This window comes from Rana temporaria, chromosome 3 (assembly GCF_905171775.1).
Source record: "Rana temporaria chromosome 3, aRanTem1.1, whole genome shotgun sequence".
In the NCBI taxonomy this organism is placed as follows: domain Eukaryota; kingdom Metazoa; phylum Chordata; class Amphibia; order Anura; family Ranidae; genus Rana; species Rana temporaria.
The window spans coordinates 10,129,595-10,148,977 of NC_053491.1; the positions used below are offsets into that span (position 1 = coordinate 10,129,595).

The 19,383-nt window shown below is 45.2% G+C and overlaps 1 protein-coding gene across 12 annotated transcripts in view; it reads left to right on the forward strand.

The window, feature by feature from the left end:
• Positions 1–19,383, forward strand: part of ITGA11 (integrin subunit alpha 11) — a 303,932-nt gene that overhangs the window by 250,747 nt on the left and 33,802 nt on the right. For all 12 annotated transcript variants that reach the window (XR_005747817.1, XR_005747814.1, XR_005747815.1 and 9 more), the window contains 4 exons: positions 417–515; positions 3,574–3,650; positions 7,411–7,500; positions 14,480–14,570. Coding sequence is in view for 1 of the 12 variants with exons in the window: in XM_040342234.1 (XP_040198168.1) it covers positions 417–515; positions 3,574–3,650; positions 7,411–7,500; positions 14,480–14,570 (357 nt within the window). In the remaining 11 variants the exon portion in view is untranslated. The remainder of the gene's footprint in view (positions 1–416; positions 516–3,573; positions 3,651–7,410; positions 7,501–14,479; positions 14,571–19,383) is intronic.

Consider the following 19,383-nt stretch of genomic DNA (forward strand, 5'->3'; position numbering starts at 1 on the left):
AAGAATGCAGCCTACGATACGACGGCATAAGAGCCTTATGCCAGTCATATCTTAGGCTGCAGTCGGCGTAACAAGCTTTCTGAATACAGAAAAGTCGTTACACCCGCGCAACTAAGCAATTGCGCTGCCTAACTATGGATACGCAGACGCAATTGCTACCTGAATCCACCCCAATGTTATTCCTGTTAGCACACCTCATCAGTGCTGATGGAAAACCTCCCCCAAAAAAATTAATTAATATCTCGGAGGGATCTCTGAAATTCTATTGCAGTCTTTTGTGCCCTATAGATAGCCTGATGCTGCCTGTGACATGCAGCCTTAAGCTACCTATACTAGATGATGAATGTTTACATCTATGGGCCCCTTTATCTATAGCAGACAGATAAAAGATATCTTTTGATTTCTATGTCCTGCAGGAGGAGTCAGACATCAAGATTGAGTGCAAGAATGACGAACGGATTCCATACAGCAAGATGTGCAATATCAGCTTCCCATTCTTCAGAGCAAAAGCCAAGGTAGGTAAACCACTATCAGGACTATGGAACTGGATGTGACTGCCGGACTGACTAGCCGTGTTCTGAACTATGAGTACAAGCAAGTAGATGATGAATACTTCATGTGTCTTGACTGTGGGAAGTGTGGTGGGGTGCCAGTTATAGACTTTACTTAACCGGTTAAGACCCGGACCATTATGCAGGTTAAGGACCTGGTCCCTTTTTTGGGATTCGGCGCTGCGTCGCTTTAACTGACAATTGCGCGGTCGTGCGACGTGGCTCCCAAACAAAATTGGCACCTTTTTTTCCCACAAATAGAGCTTTCTTTTGGTGGTATTTGATCACTTCTGCGTTTTTTTTTTTTTTGCGTTATAAACAAAAATAGAGCGACAATTAAAAATAAAATCTATATTTTTTACTTTTTGCTATAATAAATATCCCCCAAAAAATATATGAAAAACTTTTTTTTTCTCCGTTTAGGCCGATACGTATTCTTCTACATATATTTGTTAAAAAAACTGGCAATAAGCGTTTATTGATTGGTTTGCGCAAAAGTTATAGCGTTTACAAAATAGGGGATAGTTTTATGGCATTTTTATTAATATTTTTTTTTTACTAGGATTGGCGGCGATCAGCGATTTTTTTTTTTTGTGACTGCGACATTATGGCGGACACTTCGGACACTTTTGACACATTTTTGGGACCATTGTCATTTTCACAGCAAAAAATGTCACAGTCACGAAAAAAATCGCTGATCGCCGCCATTAGTAGTAAAAAAATAAACGCTTATTGCAATTTTGTTTTACCAAAAATAGGTAGAAGAATACGTATCGGCCTAAACTGAGGGAAAAAATCGTTTTTTAGATATTTTTGGGGGATATTTATTATAGCAAAAAGTAAAAAATATTGCATTTTTTTCAAAAATTACGCTATATTTTTGTTTATAGCGCAAAAAATAAAAAACGCAGAGGTGATCAAATACCACCAAAAGAAAGCTCTATTTGTGGGGGAAAAAAGGATGCCAATTTTGTTTGGGAGCCACGTCGCACGACCGCGCAATTGTCAGTTAAAGCGACGCAGTGCAGAATCGCAAAAACTGGCCGGGTCCTTTAGCTGCCTAAAGGTCCGGGTCTTAAGTGGTTAAACATAGAAGACTTTAACCGCTATCAAATGACGGCGAGAGGAAGAGCCTGTTGTTCTGGGTGGACGTCATATGACGGTGCGCCTTCCAAAGCCACTAGAGGGCGCATGCCTGCCCCGTCACTGGGGACCCGATGCACGTGCCCGGCGGCCACGATGGCCGCCGGGCACCCGCGATTGCCCAGTAACTGAGCAGGACCGTGGATCTGTGTGTGTAAACACACAGATCCACGTCCTGTCAGGGAGAGAGGAGACCGATCTGTGTCTCTTGTACATAGGGACACCGATCGGTCACCTCCCCCAGTCAGTTCCCTTCCCCCACATTAAGAATCACTCCCTAGGGAACACATTAACCCCTTGATCGCCCCCTAGTGTTAACCCCTTCCCTGCCAGTTATATTTATACAGTAATCAATGCATTTTTATAGCAGGGATCGCTGTATAAATGTGAATGGTCCCAAAAATTCCTCAAAAGTGTCCGATGTGTCGCCGCAATATCACAGTCACAATAAAAAAAATCGCTGATCGCCGCCATTACTAGTAAAAAAACAAACAAAAAAATGCTATAAATCTATCCCCTGTTTTGTAGCCGCTATAACTTTTGTGCAAACCAATCAATAAACGCTTATTGCGATTTTTTTTTTTTTTTTTTACCAAAAATATGTAGACAAATACATATCAGCCAAAACTGGCTGAAATTTTTAAAAAAATATATATATTTATTATAGCAAAAAGTAAAACATATTGGGCTAGATTCAGAAAGATCTGCCTATCTTTAAGCGGGCGTAGCGTATCTCAGATACACTACGCCGCCGTAACTTAGGGCGGCAGGTCCTGTATTCAGAAAGAACTTGCACTCTAAGTTATGGCGGCGTAGTGTAAATGGGCCGGCGTAAGCCCGCCTAATTCAAATTGTCCAGGCAGTGGGCGTGTTGTATTAAAATGAGCCTTGACCCCACGTAATTGACGTTCCTAACGAACGGCGCATGCGCCGTCCGTGAAAGTATCCCAGTGTGCATGCTCGAAATCACGTCGCAAATAGTCAATGCTTTCGACGTGAACGTAACTTACGCACAGCCCTATTCGCGTACGCAAACGATGTAAACAACGGAAAATTCGACGGTGTCCCGACGTCCATACTTAACATTGGCTATGCCTCATATAGCAGGGGTAACTTTACGCCGGAAAAAGCCATAAGTAAACGACGTAAATAAATCCGCCGGGCACACGTACGTTTCTGAATCGGCGTATCTAGCTCATTTGCATATTCTATGCGGAAATCAATGGAAGCGCCACCTAGCGGCCAGCGTAAATATGCAAGATACGACGGCGTAGGAGACTTACGCCGCTCGTATCTTGGCAACCGTGAGGCGTATCTGATTCTTTGAATCAGGCGCCAAGGTACGACGCCTCAGACTCAGACTTACGACGGCGTATCTGGAGATACGCCGTCGTAAGTTGTTTCTGAATCTAGTCCCCTGTGTTTTTTTTCAAACTTGTCCCTCTTCTTTTATTTATAGCGCAAGAAATAAAAACTGCAGAGGTGATCGAATACCACCAATAGAAAGCTCTATTGGAAAAAAAATTATAAAAATTTCATTCGGGTACAGCGTTGCATGACCGCGCAATTGTCATTTAAAGTGTGACAGCGCTGAAAACTGAAAAATGGCCTGGGCAGGAAGGGGGTGAAAGTGTCCGGTATTGAGGTGGTTAAAGAGAAAAACATTTGCCCAGTATATGGGTTGTTTCCAGGGAACGTCTTCATGTAAAATCATAAAACACAAAGCCACTCCATTTAAATCTTATAGTAGGAAAAGGTATATCGACGACATGATACACATTTATTTCTTATAGTAGGAAAAGGTATATCGACGACATGATACACATTTCCAGAACTGAAGGAGGTCTCGCCAATTACAGTTTGTGTCTCTGTCTCACAGGTGGCATTTCGGCTTGACTTCGAATTCAGTAAATCTGTGTTTCTTCCATCTTTGCAGATCCATCTAGTAGCAAGCAGGTAAGTCATGTGTGTTCTTCCTTCATCATTATGGCCTCAAACCTTTGTAGTGTGGTGAGATTTAAAGAACCATTGTTGGACAGGAAATGTGTCACGGTTGTAGTGATCCCCACATGTGTTGATGAGACGCAATGTAGCTAAGCCATAGTTCCAGCTAATCACAGTGAAAATAGGAAATGCCCGTTATTCCTCCCCTTATGATGACAGTGCATGAGGAGAAGAGAGCTGATAAGCGGCTTTCCTCACAGGGGAGATAAGCTCTGGTGACCTCCATGCCCAAGGCAGTGCTGGAAAATAATGGTGGCCACACAAAATATTGACACTTTGGCCCAGATTCTCAAAAGAGATACGACGGTGCATCTCCAGATACGCCGTCGTATCTCTGCCTAGCGCTGTCGTATCTATGCGACTGATTCTTAGAATCAGTTACGCATAGATATCCATTACATCCGACAGGCGTAAGTCTCGGAATGTAACTGCATTTTTTTTCCCCGCTAGGTGGCGCTTCCGTCGTTCCCGCGTCGAAAATTTATAAAATTACGTTGTTTGCGTAAGTCGTCCGTGAATGGTGCTGGACGTAATTTACGTCCACGTCAAAACCAATGACGTCCTTGCGACATCATTTAGAGCAATGCACACCGGGAAATTTTAGGGACGGCGCATGCGCCGTTCGTTCAGGGCGGGGACGCACTTCATTTAAATGAAACACGACCCCTACCCGCCGAATTTGAATTCCGCCGGGTGATTTACACTACGCCGCCGCAACTTTACAGGCAAGTGCTTTGTGAATAAAGCACTTGCCTGAAAAACTTGCGGAGGCGTAATGTAAATCAGATACGTTACGCCCGCCCAAAATTATGCCCATCTACGTGAATCTACCCCTTTGGTCCCAATTTAGACATTTTCACTTAGGGGGTGTACTCACTTTTGTTGCCAGCGGTTTAGACATTAATGGCTGTGCGTTGAGTTATTTTGAGGGGACGGCAAATTTACACCATTATACAAGCTGTACACTCACTACACAACATTGTAGATACAAAGGGCTAGATTCAGAAAGAAGTTACGTCGGCGTATCTCGAGATACGCCGCGTAACTTCTAGGATGCGCCGGCGTATCTTTTTTCTGTATTCAGAAAGCAAGATACGCCGGAATTTTGCTAAGATACGACTGACGTAAGTCTCTTACGCTGTCGTATGTTAGTTGCATATTTACGCTAGCCGCTAGGTGGCGCTTCCGTAGATTTACGCCTCGAATATACAAATTAGGTAGATACGCCGATTCATGAACGTAGTTGCGCCCGGCGTATCTATATGCGTCGTTTGCGTAAGACGTCGGACCGGAGTAAAGTTACCTCTGCTATATGAGGCGTACGCAATGTTAAGTATGGACGTTGGGACAGCGTCGAATTTTCCGTAGTTTACGTCGTTTGCGTAAGTCGTTCGCGAATAGGGCTGTGCGTAACTTACGTTCACGTCGTAGGCAGTGTTCGGCGTATCTCTAGCCATCGTAATTTAGCGCATGCGCACTTAGAAACATCAAATATGTGGGGTCACTAGTTATTTACATACAACACGCCCACTCCAAGCCTACTTTGAATTACCCGGGCTTACGCCGGCCCATTTACGCTACGCCGCCGTAACTTAGGACGCAAGTGCTTTGTGAATACAGCACTTGCCTTTCTAAGTTGCGCCGGCGTAGCGTAAAGAAGATACGCTACGCCCGCACAAATATACGCCAGGCTTTCTGAATCTAGCCCAAAGTGTCATTTCTTCAGTGTTGTCACATGAAAAGATATATACCGTATAAACTCGAGTATAAGCCTACGCAAATATAAGACGAGGCACCTAATTTTACCACAAAAAAATAGGAAAACTTATTGACTCGAGTATAAGCCTAGGATGAGAATGCAGCAGCTACTGTAAGTGGAAAAGAGGGTGAACAATGCCAATCTGCAGCCTCACTGTGCCCATTTTCAGCCTCACGTTGCCCATTTTCAGCCTCACGTTGCCCATGTTCAGCCTCACTGTGCCCATAAGCAACCTTACTGTGCCCATAAGCAGCCTCACTGTGCCCATGTACCTTATCTCAGTATTGATGAGGAGGAAAGGAAACCCATATCACGCAGTACATTGTCCCCTCTGATTCACAGCACCATTGTGTGTATAGGAAGTCTGCGCCGTCCACGCCGCCCGTGCCTTCCACTGTAACTAAGCTCCGCCTCCTCATCGTCACAGACAGATGAGGAGGAGGTGGGGCAGGGTGGGTGGCGCGGACTTCCTATACACGCAACACCGCTGTGAATCAGAGGGGACAATGTACTGCGTGATATGGGTTTCCTATCCTCATCATCAATACTGACAGGAAACCTGACTCGAGTATAATCCGAGGGGGGCTTTTTCAGCACAAAAAAAGATTTTGACAAGCGAGTGACCATGGCCGTTCCTAGGCAGGGTGCATTGCACCCAGGCGCCTGCAGAGGTGGGGGCGTCAAAGTGCCAGAGTTTTCCCCTCCCTCCTTCTCTCCTTGTTTGTGTCCGTCCAGAACTAGTGTTCTGAGCATAGGTGTGTGTCTGTCCAGAACTGATGTGTGAGCATAGGGCAGCCCGTCCAGCCTGGCAGTGCTCAGGGGAGGGGCCGCTCCTCTTCCTGACATGAGAGTTCTAGTTTTCAGTGGCTGCTGAGTGCTGATGTGCAGGGATGAATTCCTAACACTGGGAGTCTTGGATCCCGCACTGTCTCCACCAACTCCAGTTGGAATGCCTCCCACTCCCATTTCTATCTCAGGCTGCACAGAGAGAATCGAGGTGAGTCAGGCCTAGTACACACGAGAGGATTTATCCGCGGATACGGTCCAGCGGACCGTTTCCGCGGATAAATCCTCTCGAGGATTTCAGCGGATTTGGATCCAATGGAGTGTACTCACCATAGGATCGAAATCCGCGCCAAAATCCACTCGCGATGACGTGTCGCGCCGTCGCCGCGATGATGACGCGGCGACGAGCGCGACGCTGTCATATAAGGAATTCCACGCATGCGTCGAATCATTACGACGCATGCGGGGGATCCCTTCGGACGGATTGATCCGGTGAGTCTGTACAGACCAGCGGATCAATCCGTTGTGATGGATTCAAGCGGATAGATTTGAAAGCATGTCTTCAAATTTTTATCCGCTTGAAATCCATCCCAGGGGATAAAAATCCGCGGAAACAGATCCGCTGGATTGTACACACCATAGAATCTATCCGCTGAAACCGATCCGCTGAGATTTTTCAGCGGATGGATTCTATTGTGTGTACGGGCCTCAGTGTTCAGTGTGCTGGGGGATGGCACCCCCAGCATCCCTTTACACGTGCTTTGGGCTGCCCCTGCTCTAGATGTTTAATGGCATGATAGATTGCATAGGATACACAGCCCCTGTGCCTAGTCCATCTACAGATGTGATGTATAATGAGATGTAAAGGGGAGGAGTTAGTAAAATGACAACGCCCATGTGGGGGCGCCAGAAATATTTCTGCACCCAGGTGCCTGTGACCCTAGGATTGGCCCTGCGAGTGACTGTTGGGAGTAGGATCCCCTAAGCTTGCACATAATGAACGGGGGAAAAGGGGAGCGGTTTAGCATCTTTGCCTTGAGCGCTGGATGACCTTGTCCCGGCACTGATGGCAGTTTCCCAGTTTCAGGAAAGGTTGCTTTTAACTCAGGTAAAGAGTTATACAATAACCAGTAAGCATTAATTTCTTATCGTTACATGTCTCTACAGTGACAGTGAAGAACTGGAGAGTACAATCGCTGATAACGAGGTTCTGCTGAATTTCAACCTCAAGTATGAGTCGGACCTCCTATTCACCAGGTACATGGATGACCTTACTTCAATCTTATTTCATGTGGATTTTCGCTGCTTCTTATCCCTGATGTAACACATTTCACAAGGGTCCTATGCATAAAGGTGTCTAGAAGAACTGTCTGTGCTGCTCATAGTAACCATTCATATTCTTACTTCTCTTCGTTCAGACACTGTTATACATACGGCCCTACATTCTTTATATTGAGGTAAATCTTTTTTGTTGCTAAGACCATTTTTATTTTTTTATCACACCCATCATATACATCAGCCTTTGTCAACCTTTTTACCCTAGAGCAACCCTTTAGAATATTTCAAGGTCTCTAGCTAAAACTACTTCATCAGAGGGGCAAAGGCCAGTGGGAAGAATGATCCTTACATTGGTGGCCTTTTTGAAGACAAACCTTGATACATTGATGGTCAGTGAGAAGATATGCTTCTTACATTGGTGGTCAGTGAGAAGAATGTTCCTTACATTGGTGATCAGTGGGAAGAATGCTCCTTACATTGGTGATCAGTGAGAAGAATGTTCCTTACATTGGTGATCAGTGAGAAGAATGCTCCTTACATTGGTGATCAGTGAGAAGAATGCTCCTTACATTGGTGATCAGTGAGAAGAATGTTCCTTACATTGGTGATCAGTGGGAAGAATGTCCCTTACATTGGTGATCAGTGAGAAGAATGTTCCTTACATTGGTGATCAGTGAGAAGAATGTCCCTTACATTGGTGATCAGTGGAAAGAATGTCCCTTACATTGGTGATCAGTGAGAAGAATGTCCCTTACATTGGTGATCAGTGGGAAGAATGTCCCTTACATTGGTGATCAGTGAGAAGAATGTCCCTTACATTGGTGATCAGTGGGAAGAATGATCCTTACATTGGTGATCAGTGGGAAGAATGTCCCTTACATTGGTGATCAGTGGGAAGAATGTCCCTTACATTGGTGATCAGTAGGAAGAATGTTCCTTACATTGGTGATCAGTGGGAAGAATGTCCCTTACATTGGTGATCAGTGAGAAGAATGTCCCTTACATTGGTGATTAGTGAGAAGAATGTTCCTTACATTGGTGATCAGTGGGAAGAATGTCCCTTACATTGGTGATCAGTGAGAAGAATGTCCCTTACATTGGTGATCAGTGAGAAGAATGTTCCTTACATTGGTGATTAGTGAGAAGAATGTTCCTTACATTGGTGATCAGTGGGAAGAATGTTCCTTACATTGGTGATTAGTGAGAAGAATGTTCCTTACATTGGTGATCAGTGGGAAGAATGTCCCTTACATTGGTGATCAGTGGGAAGAATGTTCCTTACATTGGTCATCAGTGGGAAGAATGTCCCTTACATTGGTGATCAGTGAGAAGAATGTCCCTTACATTGGTGATCAGTGGGAAGAATGTCCCTTACATTGGTGATCAGTGAGAAGAATGTCCCTTACATTGGTGATCAGTGGGAAGAATGTTCCTTACATTGGTGATCAGTGAGAAGAATGTTCCTTACATTGGTGATCAGTGAGAAGAATGTCCCTTACATTGGTGATCAGTGGGAAGAATGTCCCTTACATTGGTGATCAGTGAGAAGAATGTCCCTTACATTGGTGATCAGTGGGAAGAATGTTCCTTACATTGGTGATCAGTGGGAAGAATGTTCCTTACATTGGTGATCAGTGGGAATAATGTCACTTACATTGGTGATCAGTGAGAAGAATGTCCCTTACATTGGTGATCAGTGGGAAGAATGTCCCTTACATTGGTGATCAGTGAGAAGAATGTCCTTTACATTGGTGATCAGTGGGAAGAATGTTCCTTACATTGGTGATCAGTGGGAAGAATGACCTTTACATTGGTGACGAGTGGGAATAATGCTCCTCACGTCGGCGGTCAGTAGAAAGACTGTCTCTTATATTGGCCTGATCAGGCATGGTCAGATAGGAGGTCATTCAGCCACAGTTCAAGAAACCCCTAGTAACCTCTGGAGCAGTGGTTCTCAACCTGGGGGTCAAATGAGGATTTGCCAGGGGTCCCCAAACCCTTAGCTGTTCCTGAAGCCTGCGGCCGCCCACTCAGCCTCTTCACAGCCGCCCCTTAAGTTCACGGCATAGCTGGGGGGCAGAGACTAGAGGTCGGCTGACTGGTGAGGAATGTGAAGTGGGAGGAGCTGGAGGAGACCCTACCTGCTGATTTCAGCATAAGTGTCACTGCTACGAGACACCACAAAGTCAGAGACACAGTGAGTAACACTACCTATGATTAGAGTTGCCCTTAAAAGTCCCCACTACAGTTCTCAGATCAGCAGATGACCTTCATCAAGAGCACCTAGTTGGCCGATCAGAACTCTCCCCCAGCACTGCCACTGATCCCATACTCCCCACCAGGAAGTAAGAGAAGGAATAAAAATAGAGAATACATGGAAGGGAGAGGAAAAGAGGGGGAGGAACAAAGAAAAAGGCAGATACTGCTGATACTCCGGCGTACTTTCAAATTTTCCCCCGTCGTATCTTAATTTGTAATTCACAAACAAGATACGACGGCATTTGGCTAAGATCCGACAGGCGTACAGCTTCGTACGCCTTCGAATCTTAAGATGCAATACTTCGGCCGCCGCTGGGTGGAGATCGCGTCGTTTTCCGCGTCGGGACCTGCCAGTCACGTTTGCACAGTAATCAGTGCAGTTTTATAGCATTAATCGCTGTATTAATGTGAATGGTCCCAAAAATGTGTCAAAAGTGTCCGATATGTCCGCCACAATGTCACGGTCACAATAAAAATCGCAGATCGCCGCCATTACTAGTAAAAATATAAAAATGACATAAAACTATCCCCTATTTTGTAGACGCTATAACTTTTGGGCAAACCAATAAACGCTTATTGCGATTTTTACCAAAAATATGTAGAAGAATACATATCGGCCTAAACGTTGGAATTTTTTTATATATATATATATATATATATATATTTTTTTTTTTGAGGGATATTTATTATAGCAAAAAAGTAAAAAATATTGATTTTGTCTAAACTGGTTTCCAAAAAAAAATCAGGCAAGGAAACACCAGAGAAGGTCTTCACCAATCATTTATCATACTTTGACTGAAGCATGGAATTTGATTGGCTTTTACGGGCAGCAGCTCAAGCATTTTGTAAGTCGGGCCCGGGCTCTGTATTAGGCAAGCGTCGCCATTGGACGGTTATTTTTTTATAGTTTGTTTGATTTCCAGCTGTTATGCAAAGAAGCAGAAGTTCAGAAACTTTGGGTGACCCCCAAGTAGAGCCGAGGCTGGGAATGCAGAAAGTGCCGAAATGAAGAATATGTGCTTTAATCAGGAGCCAGGAGGAGCGTTCCCCCGGTGAGGGGCCTGGCTGTGAATGTGACACATCGTCATATTAATAGCCACTTCTATTACCTGCCGGATATGTGCAAGAGCGAACAGGCACGGGTGGAAGCTTATTCGTGGGGCTCCATCCATGGACTGTGTGTGACACGTGTTTGTCATCAGGGAAGAATTTGAGAGTCAATCTGGAGACGGAACATATTAAAGTTCTGTCTCTCAATGAATCTCTGATAATTCTTAGCAGGCCCGCCAATCAAGAAGAGTCTTTAACCACTTCAGCCCCGGACCATTATGCAGGTAAAGGACCTGGCCCCTTTTTGCGATTCGGCACTGCGTCGCTTTAACTGACAATTGCGCAGTCATGGGACGTGGCTCCCAAACACAATTGGCGTTCTTTTTTTCCCCACAAATAGAGCTTTCTTTTGGTGGTATTTGATCACCTCTGCGGTTCTCATTTTTTGCGCTATAAACAAAAATAGAGTGACAATTTAAAAAAAAAAAACATTTTTTTTTACTTTTTGCTATAATAAATATCCCCAAAAAATATATTAAAAAAAACATTTTTTTTCCTCAGTTTAGGCCAAAACGTATTCTTCTACATATTTTTGGTTAAAAAAAAAGAAGCAATAAGCGTTTATTGATTGGTTTGCGCAAAAGTTATAGCGTTTACAAAATAGCGGATAGTTTTATGGCATTTTTATTAATAATTTTTTGTGACTGCGACATTATGGCGGACACTTTTGACACATTTTTGGGACCATTGTCATTCTCACAGCGAAAAGTGCTATAAAAATGCCCCGATTACTGTGAAAATGACACTGGCAGTGAGGGGGTTAACCTGGAGGGGGCGCTAAAGGGGTTAAGTGTGAGCTAATTTGTGTTTCTTACTGTAGGGGGGCGTGGCTGGGCGTGTGACATCACTGATCGTCGTTCCCTATGACAGTGACGGGCTCACTAGGAAGCACGGGGAGAGGTTTGTTTACACTCACCTCTCCCCCCGTTCTTCCTCTCTGTGACCCGATTGCGGGACACCGGCGGCGACCGGGTCCCGCGGGCACAGGACCGGGTCGCGAGCGCGCCGGCGGCAGCGCACTCGCGGCCTACCGCTGGACTTCTTAAAGGGGACGTACCTGTACGCCCTTGTGCCCAGTCGTGCCATACTCCCAACGTAAATAGTCGTGCTGCGGTCCTTAAAGCGGAGTTCCACCCAAAAGTGGAACATCCGCTTAATCCACTCCTCGCCCCCTTACATGCCACATTTGGCATTTAATTTTTTTTGGGGGGGGGAGTGGGGGCTTCAGGGAGGAGTGGGACTTCCTGTCCCACTTCCTTCCGCCGAGGGGCTGGTAAGGCGAATAGTCAGATCTCCTTTGGGCAGCCCCTCCCTGTAGGCGATGGCCTGGGACACAAGACAGGTCCCAGGCGATCACCTGTCCAATAGGATGGCCCAGCGCCGCTCGCGCATGCGCAGTGGGTGCCTGGCCGTGAAGCCAAAAGCTGTCACAGCCGGGTGCCCACACTTGGAATGAAGACGCCGGCCGGGGAGGGGGGAGAGGAGCGGAGCCACGGCCGGTGACTTGTCCTGAATGTTCCACTATGGGGGAAGTTCCTGCACTGACTGCGCAGGCGCAAACTTCCCGACGGAAATCCCCGAACCTCGCCCGGCATCCAGGCTCATTCTTTAACATCCCCGTGGATTGGAGGATGTTAAAAAAAGAGCCAGGAGGCCGAGCGAGCAAAGCGAGCCGTCCGAGCGCAGCGAGGACGTGAGGCCGACTGGCCACTTTCCTCTAAGTCCACGTCGCCCTGGATGCTGGCCGCCGTTCGGGGATTTCCGTCAGCAAGTTTGCACCTGCGCAGTGCTTGACGGAACTTTCCCGATGGCTGGAACCAGCTCAGCGCATCAGTTCGCGCATGCGCTGGAACTTCCATGATACATGGAACCAGCACGGCAGATCACCGGCGCATCGCTGGAACGTGGAGCAGGTGAGTGTATGTTTATCAAAAGCCAGCAGCTACACTTTTTGTAGCTGCTGACTTTTAATAAACATAAAAAATGACTGGAACACCCCTTTAAGGGGTTAAAGAGATAGAAACATAAATTAAAGCGGAGTTCCACCCTAAAAATGTACTTTCTATTAACAGCTTGCCTTTAATGTAAAAAATAAAAAAATTAAATGTTTTTTACTCACTTCTATCTGGCTGTTACCAGGCAGATTTCGTAATCTGCCTTGTACCTGGTCCTAGGCGGTTCAACTTCCTGTCCTAAGACCCCATTGCCTCCTGGGAAATGATGACACTCATTTCCCAGGAGTCTCTGGGCAATTACTGTGCCTAAAAATCTCCCAGCATGCACCTCTCCCTGGAAACCAGGAAGAGAAAGGAACTGGGCTTCACACGCCCACACATATGAGGGATACGCCCACACATATGATGGATACGCCCACACATATGATGGATACATCCACACATATGATGGATGCGCCCACAACATGAGCTGGAGGATAGAAGGCTATAAGTGTTTGCAATGATTTCTGGAACGATTGGAGAGCTATCAATATGTTTTAGGGACCATTTAATGTGATTAATTTTAGCTTGCAAAAAAAATGTATGCCCGGAACCCCACTTTAACCGGTTAACGCCCGCCGCATGTACAAATATGTCCACAGAATGGCACGTACAGGCATATGAGCGTACATGTACGTCCCCGCCTTTCCGCGGGTCGGGGGTCCGATCGGGCATGCGGCGGTCGGTAACCCACTGGGAGCGATCCGGGACGAGGGCGCGGCTATTCGTTTCTAGCCGCCCCCTCGCGATCGCTCCCTGGAGCTGAAGAACGGGGAGAGCCGTATGTAAACACGGCTTCCCCGTTCTTCACTGTGGCGGCGTATCGATCGTGTGATCCCTTTTATAGGGAGACTCGATCGATGACGTCAGACCTACAGCCACACCCCCCTACAGTTGTAAACACACACTAGGTGAACCCTAACTCCTACAGCGCCCCCTGTGGTTAACTCCCAAACTGCAACTGTCATTTTCACAATAAACAATGCAATTTAAATGCATTTTTTGCTGTGAAAATGCCAATGGTCCCAAAAATGTGTCAGAATTGTCCGAAGTGTCCGCCATAATGTCGCAGTCACGAAAAAAATCGCTGATCGCCGCCATTAGTAGTAAAAAAAAAAAAATAATAAAACTATCCCCTATTTTGTAAACGCTATAAATTTCGCGCAAACCAATCGATAAACGCTTATTGCGATTTTTTTTTACCAAAAATAGGTAGAAGAATACGTATCAGCCTAAACTGAGGGAAAAACATTTTTTATATATGTTTTTGGGGGATATTTATTATAGCAAAAAGTTAAAAATATTAAATTTTTTTCAAAATTGGCGCTCTCTTTTTGTTTATAGCGCAAAAAATTAAAACCGCAGAGGTGATCAAATACCACCAAAAGAAAGCTCTATTTGTGGGGAAAAAAGGACGCCAATTTTGTTTGGGAGTCACGTCGCACAACCGCGCAATTGTCTGTTAAAGCGACGCAGTGCCGAATCGCAAAACCTGGATGGCCATTTAGCTGCCTAAAGGTCCGGGGCTTAAGTGGTTAAAGAGTCTATTTCTAGGCCCGGAACACCTCCTAACACCTCCATTCTTCCTCCCCCAGATACTCCAGTCTGGACCAGTATGAGATCACATCCCAAGGGTCAGCTGACAGATACAATGCTATTGGGCCCCCATTCAACTGCTCTTTTAAGGTAAGTGATTGCCTTGTGCAAATAGACTTTCACTGACAGTTTTTGCATTTTTTTTTGCACACACTTTTATTAAATCATTTTACACACCTCCCAACTTTTTTAGATGGGAATGAGGGACACCTATCAGCAACAGTAATACAGGCATAGGGCACACCCCTTGTCACGCCCCCTTAAAGGGCAAATGTACAAAAAACAAGGGGCTAGATTCAGAAAGCCTGCGTAACTTTGTACGGGCGTAGCGTATCTCAGATACGCTACGCCGCCGTAACTTTGTGAGGCAGGTTCTGTATTCAGAAAGAACCTGCGCCCTAAGTTACGGCGGCTTAGCGTAAATGTGCCGGCGTAAGCGCGCCTAATTCAAATTGTGAAGAGGTGGGCGTGTTTTATGTAAATAAAACATGACCCCACGTAAATGACGTTTCTAACGAACGACGCATGCGTATCCAGTGCGCATGCTCCAAATTAAACCGAAAAAATTCAATGCTTTCGACGTGAACGTAAATTACGCACAGCCCTATTCGCGAACGACTTACGCAAACGACGTAATCGACAGAAAGTTTGACGCGGTCCCGACGTCCATACTTAACATTGGCTGCGCCTCATATAAGCAGGGGTAACTTTACGCCAGGAAAAAGCCTTACGTAAACGTGTATCTGTACTGCAACGGCCGGGCGTATGTTCGTGAATAGGCGTATCTAGCTGATTTACATATTCTAGGCGTAAATCAGCGTACACGCCCCTAGCGGCCAGCGTAAATATGCAGTTAAGATACGACGGCGTAGGAGACTTACGCCGGTCGTATCTTAGCAACATTTAAGCGTATCTCAATTTGAGCATACGCTTAAAGTTGCGACGGCGCAGATTCGGACTTACGACGGCGTATCTACTGATACGCCCGTCGTAAGTGTTACTGAATCTAGCCCAAGATTGGTTAACACTTTCCCTACCGAGTCATTGTGAAATTACGTCGGCGGGAACCCTCCCTCTGGGTGGACGTCATACGACGTCCTTGCCTTCCCGGGCGGCTAGGGGGTGCATTGCTCGGGGCCCGGTGCGCTGGCCCGGTGCCCGCAATCACGGCAGGACCATGGATCTGTGTGTGTAATGATGAGGTGTAAACACACAGATCCATGTCCTGTCAGAGGCGAGGAGACCAATGTGTGTTCCCAGTACAGAGGAACACACATCGGTCTCCCCCCCTTGTGAGACCCCTCCCCCCTTCAGCGCCCCCTAGTGTTAACCTTTTCCCTACCAGTCACATATACACAGTAATCAGTGCAGTTTTATAGCACTGATCGCTGTATAAATGTGAATGGTCCCAAAATTGTGTCAAAAGTGTCCGATATTCCCGCCGCAATGTCACGGTCACAATAAAAATCGCAGATCGCCGCCATTACTAGTAAAAAAATAAAAATGCCATAATTCTATTCCCTATTTTGAAGATGCTAGCTAGAACTTTTTGCGCAAACCGATCAAATATGCTTATTGCGATTTTTTATTTTTATTTTTTTACCAAGAATGGCCCGGATTCAGAGAGCAATTGCGCCTGCGTAACCGTAGTTACACAGCGCAATTGCTTACTTGCGCCGGCATAACGAATGCTCCTGATTCAGGAACCTCGTTACGCCGACTGCAGCCTAAGATATGCGTGGCATAAGGCTCTTATGCCCGCATATCTTAGGCTGCATTCTTGCGGTGGCCGCTAGGTGGCGTTCCCGTTGTGCTCAGCGTATAGTATGCAAATTGCATACTAACGCCGATTCACAACGTTACGCGAGCCCTGCGTACGCAGTTTACGTCGTTTGCGTACCGCGGTTTTCGCGTAAGGCTGCCCCTGCTATTAGCAGGGGCAGCCAATGTTACGTATACCCGTCGTTCCCGCGTCGCAAAATTTGAACTTTACATTGTTTGCGTAAGTGATTCGTGAATGGCGCTGGACGCCATTCACGTTCACTTTGAAGCAAATGACGTCCTTGCGACGTCATTTGCCGCAATGCACGTCGGGAAAGTTTCCCGTCGGAGCATGAGCACTACGCTCGGCGTGGGAACGTGCCTAATTTAAATGATTCCCGCCCCCTACGGGATCATTTAAATTGCGCGCGCTTACGCCGGGCATTTTGCCGGCGCGCCCTCGCAATTTACGGAGCTACTGCTCCGTGAATCGAGGGTAGCGCAGAAAATTTGCGGTGGCGCAGGGCAAAACCGGTGCCCTGCGCCTACGTAAAAAATGTGCAAAGGTACCTGGATCTACCCCAATATGTAGAAGAATACGTATCGGTCTAAACTGAGAAAAAAAATAGTTTAAAAATATATATATATATATATATATGATATTTTTTAAATCAAAAAGTAAAAGATATTGTGTTTTTTTCAAAATTGTTGCTCTATTTTTGTTTACAGCGCAAAAAATAAAAAACGCAGAGGTGATCAAATACCACCAAAAGAAATCTCTATGCGTGTGAAAAAAAAGGACGCTAATTTTGTTTGGGAGCCACTTTGCACGACCGCGCAATTGTCATTCAAAGTGCGACAGTGCTGAAAACTAAAAATTGGTCTGGGCAGGAAGGGGGTGAAAATGCCCGGTATGGAAGTGGTTAAACCCACAAGTGTTTTTTTTTACCACTACTATTCCTTTATATTGGCTTTTGGAATTTACAAATGCAGCAATTTAGAAATCAGATGAAAGGTTTAGCGCTGGGAAACACTTTTTGATTGATAAAAAGTGCATTTTCTATACAACTACATAGATCAGACCATAATGAGGGACAAATGAGGAGGGAGAGGGACAGAGGGACGTTTCTCCAAATCAGGGACACTCCCTCGAAATCAGGGACAGTTGGGAGCGATGATTTTAGGCCTGAAGAGTATGAAAGCCCCCGAAACATTATGGGGCAGATCCACAAAAGTATTACGCCGGCGTATCTATTGATCTATTGGCGTAATTTTAAATTTCCCGCGTCGTATCTATGTTTTGTATCCACAAAACAAGATACAACGGCATCCAGGGCCGTTGCGACAGGACAGGCAAACCAAGCAATTGCTTGGGGCCCCAGAGCTGGCCTGGGGCCCCGAGCTGGCATGCTGGGCCCCCCTCCCTCGCAACTCACTCGCTGCACGGGAGGAGGAAGGAGGATGAGGGAGGAGGAGGAACTAAGAAGCCATTTTCGGTAGCGCCCGAAACCCCCCACCCCCGCTTCTGAACTTGAAAAGACTCGGATGTCATTTCCGACAGCAGCACATCCCCAAGCGTCTCAACCCCGCCCTGTCGTTGTCCATTTTGCTTGGGGCCCCCAAAATCCTTCAAATGGCCCTGACGGCATCTGGGATCGATCCGACAGGCGTACGTCTTAGTACGCCGTCGGATCTTAGATGCAATTTTTCGACTCGAGTATGCAAATTAGCTATTTACGGCGATCCACGAACGTACGTCCGGCCGGCGCATTTTTTTACGTCGTTTTCGTTCGGCTTTTTCCGGCGTATAGTTAAAGGTGCTGTTCTGAGGCGTACTCAATGTTAAGTATGGCCGTCGTTCCCGCGTACAATTTTGAAATTTTTACGTTGTTTGCGTAAGTCGTTCGCGAATAGGGATTTGCATAGAATTATGTCACCGTTGTAAGCATTGGCTGGTTCTGGGATACCCCCACGGACGGCCCATGCGCAGTTAAATAAAAAACTTTGTTTACGTCGGGTCACGACGTATTTACATGAAACACGCCCCCATTACCTCCATTTGAATTAGGCGCCATTACGCCGGCAAAGATACACTACGTCGCCGTAACTTACGGCGCGGATTCTTTCAGGATTTTAAAAAAAAATTAAGTTACGGCGGCGTAGTGTATCTTAGATACGCTACGCCCGGCGCATAAATGCGCCGCTGTACGAGGATCTGCCCCTATATATGGAAGCAGTAACCCTGAAGAATAAAACAATGGTAGTACCATTTTTTTAATCACCTGATATTAGCAGTTTATAACACTTGGGTGGGCTCATGGCGCAATGCTCTACGCTCCGAGCCCACCCTATTTTGAAGCCTATCAGAACCTATGGCTCTAATCAGGTGCCTCTATTCATAAATTTGTACATTTGTACATTCGTAAATTCGTACATTTCTACATTTGCAAATGATAAAATTCGTACATTCGTAAATTCATAAATTTGTAAATTAGAAAATTCGGAAATCTGAAATAATAATTAACTAATGATAACTTAACTATTACTAACTATTAATTTCTAGGTATTGTAATTCCCTTTCAAATTTGGCTGTTAGTGAACGTAACGAATAGAAATTTATCCGAAGTTACAAATTATTTTCCGAAATAACGAATGGAACGTAATGAATTAATAATAAATAACAATAATAATAATAAATACGTTTTATTATTATTATTTATTATTAATTTGTTCCGTTCCATTTGTCTAGATGCAGCATTTGTTATTTCAGGTCATTCGTAACTTCGGATAAATTTCTATTCGTTACGTTCACGAACAGCCAAATTTGAAAGGAAATTACAATACCTATAATTTAATAGTTAATATTTCAGATTTTCTAATTTTCGGGTTTTCAGATTTTCTAATTTCAAATTTTCTAATTTACGAATGTACGAATTTAAAAATGTATGAATGTACAAATTTACGAATTGATGAATGTACAAATTTACGAATTGATGAATGTACAAATTTACAAATTTACGAATGTCCAAATTACGAATGTACGAATTTACAAATATGCGAATGTACAAATTTACAAATATACGAATGTACGAATTTTCAAACTTACGAATGATAGAATTCACGAATGTACGAATTTATAAAT